Source organism: Penaeus monodon, chromosome 35 (assembly GCF_015228065.2).
Source record: "Penaeus monodon isolate SGIC_2016 chromosome 35, NSTDA_Pmon_1, whole genome shotgun sequence".
In the NCBI taxonomy this organism is placed as follows: domain Eukaryota; kingdom Metazoa; phylum Arthropoda; class Malacostraca; order Decapoda; family Penaeidae; genus Penaeus; species Penaeus monodon.
This window is the reverse complement of record NC_051420.1, coordinates 21,916,542-21,926,541: the sequence shown is the minus strand read 5'-3', so window position 1 is coordinate 21,926,541 and position 10,000 is coordinate 21,916,542. Positions and strand designations below refer to the sequence as shown.

At 30.4% G+C, this 10,000-nt stretch overlaps 1 protein-coding gene across 4 annotated transcripts in view; it reads right to left on the bottom strand.

Moving 5' to 3' along the window:
- Positions 1-632: 632 nt before the first annotated feature.
- The window catches only part of LOC119595106 (death-inducer obliterator 1-like), a 76,715-nt gene continuing 67,347 nt past the window's right edge, over positions 633-10,000 (bottom strand). For all 4 annotated transcript variants that reach the window (XM_037944248.1, XM_037944252.1, XM_037944251.1 and 1 more), the window contains one exon: positions 633-3,838. In XM_037944248.1, the coding sequence (XP_037800176.1) occupies positions 2,070-3,838 (1,769 nt within the window). In that variant the 3' untranslated portion in view covers positions 633-2,069. The remainder of the gene's footprint in view (positions 3,839-10,000) is intronic.

The following is a 10,000-nucleotide window of genomic DNA, read 5'->3' as shown; positions in this document are numbered from 1 at the left end:
TATTATTAGTACTGTTACTATGATTATTATTTTTGTTATTGGTGTTAACAATATTATCATTATTATTGCTATTGTTATTATTATTATTATTATCGATGCAGCTGTTACTATTACTACTACTGTTATTATCATTATTGTCATTATCATCTTATCATGATCATTAATGTGATTGTTCTCATCAGTATCAACATTATCATTATCAGTATATTTATCACTATTATTGTTGCCGTTATTGTTATAATTATTATTAGATATTTGAATTATCGTACTTCAGCCATAGTCCACAGTACAGTTCCATTATTATGTCGCGTTCTCGGAGTCCATCACTTTTCAGTGCCATTAGACATTTTCTCGGCGTTTAAATATAAAGTATAAATAACTTTTTCGTATTTATATTTTACCTCAGTGTATACTCCTTCAAACGACCTTGAACCGAGATTATTTTGGTCGTTTGGAAGACTCTACTTCACGAATGCGAGTTGACGTTTATTTACTCATTCGCCCTCGTCCTCATCGGTTCATTCTCGCTCCAGCTACGTCTTCGTCTTCGTCTTCTACTCTCTCTCTCACTTTGTCACCCACTCAACTCAGTCTCTCACTACCAAGTAAAAGGGAAATATAAAAGGCATCTGGATGGTTTAAAGTGATTTATTTACGGTGTCTTCGCCAACTAATTCCAGATTGACGGCTTTATTTCTTAACAATACTGATGACAAATGACATGAAGGTCGCGACCAAACTGCCCATAACACACGGTGAAAAATAGTTGAATTGTATCATGCACTTAGATCTGTGTACATATAATTTTGTCTATATACATATTTATATAAATCTGTAATAACCACCAGTTGTTTCCTCCAATGTTCGTACATTCATTTATGAAAAAATGCCATAGCATAGTGTCCTTGGGAATTCATGTTTTAATTAACACTTGTCATGAACATAGATTGCAGGCATTCCAGTTTCTTGCAAATTTCCATGTGTATTTTTATCTTTTTAGTACAAACTAAGGAAAGTGAAAATGCTTGTAAAAAATTATATTTTATTTGCTTTGACTATTCAAGCATAAATTTTTTGCTTAAAAATACAGGTACTTTGTATATATAAAAAAATCTCAACAACATACATATATTCTTCATAGGAATGCCTGCTCATAATGTTCATAAAATATACACAGCCACTTACTGCCATGCAACATTTTTTCTAAATATATGGAAAAAATGTGCCTATACAGTGATATAAATTGACTACTTCCATGTCAAGCACTTGTACAAAATTGGTCTGAGACCTTCCACGAGTAACTGTCAAGAAGGGGGGAGATGGAGCTGGTACTAGTGCAAAGACAAGACATGAAGATGAAATAAAGTCTACATAGCTATAACAAAAAATGCCCTCCACTGATTTGACCAAAACATGAAAATAATCACATACATCACTATACAACCACAACTGTAATTTGTATGTAAAAACTGAACAGTCTTTCCTACACAACAAAGCCACTAAAATTCCTTATTCTACATATTTACAAAATGGTTCAAGCTGTATGTCATAACACAACAGCATACAGCATTATAGGCTGACAAGATATTCGGAAATGAAGTCACTTCTGCCAGGATTTGTCCTAAAGCAGACATATTGCTTGTAAATATACAATTCAGGTGAAGCTTTACTGTTGGACCTGACACTGCAGAGAATACTCAAACTCTAATTTTAATGCAAACATTAAAATCTTTCCATTTTAAACTAAAAAATTGTTAAGCCTGTTTCATATCGAGTAAAACAAGTGTAATATACCTTCCTGCATTCATACAACAATATGCCAAATACACATATTTACAAAATCACTGGTTAGCTTTTGTTTAACAATATAACCAACCTGACAAATTATGAATTTATTAATTCACTGTTAACAAAATATACTTGGCAGTAACTTTAGCCAACTCTCCCTAAATTGTTTCTTCTAAATATTTATTGTAATAGACCATTTCTACCAAAATCCACTATCATACTTTTCCTAGTATCAAAAGATTTTTTTTTTTTCCATTTTAAATCAACTTGCATTTCTGAATCTAATAATCAATTTCTGGATATTCCTCCTCCTCATCCCTGTCATGATCCTCATGCACTCTCTCTCTCTCTCTGTCCCTGTCCCTGTCCCTGTCTCTGTCTCGATCTCTCTCTCTGTCTCTCTCTCTGGGACCATCATGGCCCTCCCACCCTCTCTTTTCACCTCTTCCCTCGTACCTGTGGCGTCTACCTTTGTAAGGATACCTTTGATGGCTTCGGTCTCTACCTGACCTAGGATACCAGTCTCTGTCTCTGTCCCTTGGAGGGTTGTCATAGTGCCGTCCCCAACCCCTGCCACTATACTTTTTGCCTCCTTCCCAACCACCCTCTGGGTAAATAGGACCTCCAGGCCCCTGAGAGCTCATGGGATTTGGCATACCATGCATACTCATATTATCATGATGATTTGGCATGCCGTGTGGACCATGTGGACCAAGAGGGCCAGTGTGACCAATAGGACCATGTGGACCCGGCATGCCATGAGGGCCTGGGTGACCTGGAGGACCATGTGGGACAGAGTGACTTGGTGGCCCATGTGCGCCAGAGTGGGACGGTGGGCCTGGAATTCTGCTCCCATGATTACGTGGGTACATGCCCACAGGTGGAGGTCCTGATTGTCCAGAAAAGGACGGTGGACCCATGACACCTGGTGGTGGTGGAGGTGGGGGTCCCATGGAGCAACCCATGTCATCAGGAGGTAGTGCAGGGGCTCCTTGGTGCATGAACCCACCAGATGGACCAGCTGGCATGTAAGGAAGCTGGTGATACATTGCTTCCATGTTGGCCCCTCCTGGATGAGCTTGCTTGCCAATATCCTCATTGGACTCCATTTCCTGAGCTTTGGCAAGAAGCTCCTCATCGCTCATTTTGCTTAAAGTCTTACCTTTCTCTTTGGCATCAAGTGCAGCAGCCGCTTGTGCACGAGCTAGTCTAGGGTCCCTAACTCTAAGGTCTGTATCTTCTTCATGTTTTGTTTCATTTGCGACAGTAACTTTATTCTTATCTGTAGTCTGTAATACCCTAAGGTCAAGATCTTTTGTTGTCTTATTATGTAACAAAGGTCGCATATCTACATCCCCCTTACTCACTTCTGATGTGGATGCTCCTAAAGCTTTATTTTTGCTATCTTGGTATTTTGCATAATTCATAACAATAGGATCAGCTGACAAACTTAACCTTCTTTTAATTTCCTGCTCTTTCTCTTTAATCTCTACCTCTTTCTGTTTAATATTATCTAAAATTTCTTGTAGATTTGATGGAATACTAATTTTGGAAGTGTCAAGCTTGAGCTCCTCTTTGCCAGTCAGCGGCGGAGTATGAGATCTTGAGGGGCTATAGGGCTCTTCATCATCGTTGACTATGGTTTTCTGCATCTCACTCAGTTCCTTTTTGTGCTCTTCAATCTGACGGTTAAGCTCTGCAAGCATTGATTCCTGGTCCAGTGAGGCTTCCATATAAGTCTCTTCAGGGGGGCTGTTTGGCTCTTGAGTCTGGAATGCTGAGTCTGCCTCAGGTGGCTGGTCCTCTAAACCAGTAAATCGTTTTTTTGGCAGTGATGATTCTTTGTAATCTCTTGCTGGTCTCTTCAGAGATGTTTGCGCAATGCCCAAGTTCAACTCCCCTGACCGATCAGGGGGTGGTGGTGGGGTGTATGACCTTTCGCCAATCCCTGCTTCCTCCACCTCCTCCTCAGAATCCTTTGCAGCCAAGGCGATTTCTTGGATATCTTCATCTGTTGGTAAGGGTGGGGTGTAACTTCTTTCTGAAGAATCTGCAAAGTTAGAAAAAAAAAATATTTACTGACAATTAGTGTTTTACTTAGGTAACAAGTGCATACATACACAAAAAAAAAAGGAAGGAAGGAAGAAAGACAGAAAGTAAAGAGAGAGAAGGCGATGAGAGAGGGAAGGGGAGGAGAAAGGAGAGAGAGAAATAATGGTAATCATACTCATTCTGAAAATTTATATGAAGTAATCCAAACCATAAACTAAGTATTGCTTCATATATTCTATAAAATACCATAAATATTATGTTTAATAGATCAAAGTATATCATGATCAATGAATTAATGATATGGAGATGAAATGATGTCCTACTAGCATCTTGTGTAGAAAGAAGACAAACAGAAACTGGGAGGGGGGGGGGGACAGCCTGGCAAGAAAGCTAGAATGTCATCAGGAGGAGAGCAAGAATACTGGTAAATAAAATGCATTGAGCAGAAAGAGGGGAGCACTAACATGTATGAAGACAAATTAAGCCCACTGTTAAGTTGATGGAAGAAAAGAGAAATGTGCCAACAGGTAGTACTAGAAGTTAAAAAGAAAGTTTTACAAATAAACATAATTAGTCTGCCATAAGTTTCAAACTTGAAAAACACTTCAGAAATTAGTGCCAACAATGCATTTGTATTCGTAACTGGTTATGGCTGTATTAAAAAAAGGGTCCCTTCCCCTGTTAAGGAACCCATCTGAGAAATATGGTATTCCAGGAAACTACTTTCTGTCCCTCACCCTATACCCTATCATAGAGAGCAGGCAGCCTTAGGAGATTTTTTTTTTTTTCATTGCTTCTTTTACGTCTTTAGAATTTTATGAAATTTGTAATTAATTACAGGATGCAAGGAAATAAACACAAAGTTGCAGAAAACCAAAATCACTTTTTGTCTTCTTTTCTTTAAAAGTTTACTAATATAAGCACTGCACATGCATTAGCTGCAAAAACATATCTTTCAAATAATAGTGTGTGTGTGTGTGTGTGTGTGTGTGTGTGTGTGTGTGTGTGTGTGTGTGTGTGTGTGTGTGTGTGTGTGTGTGTGTGTATATGTATATATGTATATATGTATATGTATGTATATGTATATGTATGTATATGTATACGTATGTATATGTATACGTATGTATATGTAGTGTGTGTGTGGTGTGTGTGTGTGTGTGGTGTGTGTGTGTGTGTGTGGTGTGTGTGTGTGTGTGTGTGTATGTGTATGTGTGTGTGTATGTGTGTGTGTGTATATGTGTGTATATGTGTGTGTATATGTGTGTGGTATATGTGTGTGTATATATGTGTGTGTATGTGTGTGTGTATATGTGTGTGTGTGTATGTGTGTGTGTGTGTGTGTGTGTGTGTGTGTGTGTGTGTGTGTGTGTGTGTGTGTGTGTGTGTGTATGCATGTGCGTGTGTGTATATATATAATTATGCAATGACTTCAATAAATTACTGTGTTCTGTTATATAATTGTATATGTATAGTTTGCAAAAAATTTAATAATGAATATGCTCTGTAGGCTACACAGAAGTTTCTCCAGACACATTCAAATTTGTAATCACCAAATTAATTAATTAATGTAAAAGTTTTGATACTCCTTCATACTTAGATACATTTCACAAGGAATGAAGATGTTGCTGTAACAAGACTGATTTCCTTTTGTAAATGTTTGCAAGACAGTGGCAGTTATATAGGCTAAAAAAATGCGTTGTGTTCCATCTTTATATTTAAAACTTGATGTGGGTTGTACTGGATGCTCAAGATCCATAAGGTAATAATCATCAAATATGGAACAAGTGGTTCAGATTTACTGGCCTTAGCCTTTACACTGTAGGAATGGGGGCCATGGGAAGTGCAGAGCCTAACTGTCTAATGTAAACATGTTATGTTCAAGTACATTTCATTATTTTTTTCCATATTTGAACCTAAAACTTTATTGTACAAAGTAAATATTGCATTATAATATGACATGAGATTTAAGTTCAGTATTATGAACCAGGAAAGATGACACAAAATTTAAGATTTATAATTTTTTTTTATACAAATTATGCCAGGATTGCTAAGCACTCAAGAAAAGGGGGTCTGTGTCAGGTCTGTTTCAGTATATAGAAAGATTAAGATTATTTCTGTCAGGGTAAAGTTTAGGGACCTTACCAGGGTTTCAATGATACAACCAATAGAATGAAGTTCAATAGTGAAAGAAAACTCAAATAAAAAAAGCCTGTTATGCATCACAAGTAAACACTCATGAGGAGACACTACAAAAATTTGTAAACTTATAAATTTCAACATTCTGTTGACCAATTCCATTTTCATGACACTTTTTCCTTGCCATTCTCTGAGGGTCCATGAAGTATGATGGATCAAGATATTATTCCACCTTGGACAGCCATTTCACATCCTTTGGTGCATATTTCTTGTAGACTACACATACCCAATGCCCTCTCATCATATATGCAGTCAGTCATAGGTTTATGCTACTTTAAAACACAAAGAACAGTGACTTCTCATCATTTGTGTTTTTATCAGCAACGTAATTTACTAGACCAGTCACCATTAACCTTAACATCCTAATACCAACATCAATCTCAGGAACTGCAATAATGCTGTGGATTCTGTAGCCAACCCATAAGAGAGAGTGAGTGCATGCATGTGTGTATGAGTGTGAGAGTGTCTGGGCCTGTGTTTGTTTCTGAGAGAAAAGAAGTGTATAGAGTATATATGCATGTATAAGAGTACAAACACACATATATCCACTCATTTTATTTCTCTTTCAATGTCTTCCTTAATCTCCTTCTTTCTCTCTGAATTAACTTGGAGAGGCCCACATTTATCTTTTATGCAAAATTAACCATATGTGTATAGGTCCTTAAACATGATGCATGTCTTAATTCATAAGACATGAGGAGTTATTGAGGGTTGATGTATTTACAAATATAATTATACAGATGCTAATGTGTCTATGTACATGTAGAACTTTATATGCACATTATCTTTATCAAAGCATGTACATCTGCAAATGGAATAACTATATATAAGGCACTTAGTAACAGCACATTCTTAAAAAAAGGAGAAATATAATGCAAAATTTCTTCAAACTTAAGAACCAGTCAATTTGGGGCTGCATACAAATTTTGATAATGGTAAAGACTGCAAAAGCAATCTGTCAACCAGCAGTTTGACAGAGCTGGACTGCTGAAGGGCAGGTGCAATGAGCTCATATACACACACACAAACAGTATTCTTCAATGTTGTACTTGGAAGAGAGACCCACACCTACATTTTGGGAAACTACTACTAGTTACTTCTGTCTAACTGCATGTCTGGAAATTGGTTGAATTCATGTGTAGTAATTAAGTAAAACTACTTTGCCTTCTGTGTTTCTTGAACAGAAAGGGGTGGGGGAGATATTCATATTTCATGCCTTAACCTTTTCCAATTCCTGCATTTGTTTTTCAACTTTCCTGACAGTAGCTTGCAATCACATTAACAAAAATAATAATTAAACTACACGGTAGAATGTTCTGGCACGCACATCTGCTTAAGAAATGTGAGATCCCTAGTGAGTACCCACATATCTTCACTATATTATCAAACTCCAGCAGACCTAAGATACTACAAGGAAAACAAAGGATGCAAGTCCAGGTCTTTAGACATCATAAAATGACATCACACTGATATTAAGACCTCCCATCTCTGCCAAAAGTGTCTCTTCAGTAATATACTGCATATCTTGACAATACTGTATGAAAGGAATGTGTTTGGGAGCCAAAAAGAGGGATGGTCCTTGCAGAAGTGCACTTACTGCACATTAAAATATCTTGACATAGTGTAGATGTGAAAATGCCTTAGGTCCAGTGGAATATATTTTTGAAATTAAACAGACCAATCTTCTTTAATTGTTATGTAGGAGCCCAAGGCACCATGTAATCATACTTCACTTTTATATATATATATATATATATATATATATATATATATATATATATATATATATATATATATATATATTATATATATATATATATATATATATATATATAATATATTTATATAATATATATATATTAATCTATGTATATGTATATGTATATGTATATGTATATCTAATATGTATATGTATATGTATAGTATATATATTATATTATTATATATATATATATGTATATCGTATATAATATAATATATATATATATATTGTATATATAATATATTAGTATATTATATATATAATATATATATCCTATATAGTCTATATAATATATATTAATATATATACAAAAATATATATTATAATAATATATATATACAATATATATATATATATAATAAACATATATATATATAATATATATACATAATATATATATAATATATACATATATATATACATATATAATATATAAATTGATCTATATATATACATATAATATATATCATATATATATACATATATACTATATATATATAATATATATATAATCTATATATATATACATATATAATTATATATATCTATCATATATATATACTACATATATATATATCATATATATATATACATATTATATATATATATCAATACATATATATATGTATGTACGTATGTATGTATATTATAATATATATATATATTATATATTATTATATATATATATATATTTATTTATGTATATATATAGTATATATTTTAATATATATTATATATATAATACATATATATTAAAATTTATTATATATGATATATATGTATATTATAATATTATATATATTTTATTATGTTTATATACACTAATATGTAATATACATGTTTTATATACATACATATATATATATAAATATATATATATATATATATATATATAATATATTATATAATACACAAATACATACCACACACATACACACACACCACAAACACCCCCAAAACACCACACCCCCCACAACCATAATATATATATATATATATAAATATTATAATATTATATATATATATATTATATATATGTTTGTGTGTGTAAATTTTGTGTAAAATAAAATATATATTATATATTATATAAAATATATATATAATATATATATATATATATTAATATGTATATATATTATTATTTATTATGTATGTATTATAATGTTTTATACAATATATGTGTATAATACATATATATGGTATAAACATTATATATATTATATAATATAATATAATATATATATATATATATATATAATATATATATTGTATATATACATTATATGTGTTTTATATAATATATATATATTTTATTATATATATATATTATATATATATATATAGATATATATTGTATATATAATACATATATATATAAAAATTATATATATATACATAATTTTAAAATTATACATATATATACATATATTACATATATATAACATATATATATATACATATACATACATACATATATATATATTATGTGTATATATATATATTATTATATATATATATATGTATAGTGTATATATATATATATAATATATATATATATATATATATATATATATATATATGTATGTGATATATATATATATATATATAATATATATATATATATATATATATATTAATATATATTTAAAATTTAAAAAATATAATTTTATTTAAATATATATTTTTATATTTAAAATTTTTAAAAATAAAAAATTTTTTTTTTATATATATATTAAATTTTTTTATATTTATATATATTAAATTTATATTAATTATATATAATAAATTTAAAATATATATAACTAATATATATATATAAATATAAAATTTTTTTATATAATATATATATAATATATTATAATTTTATAAAATTTTTTAAAAATTTTATTTTTTTTTTAATATTAATTTAAAAAAAAATTTTTTATTAATATATATAATATTTTAAAATTTAATATATATTATAATATATATATATATTTTATATAAAATTTTTTATATTTTTTAAATATATATAATAATATATTTATATATATATTATATATATTTTAAAAATATATATATACTTTTTTAAAAATTTTATATAATAATAATTAATATATAAAAATATAAACAAATATTAATATAATAAATATATATATTTAAAAAAAAATATATATATAAAAATTTTTTTTAATATACACACACACACAAAAATTATAAACA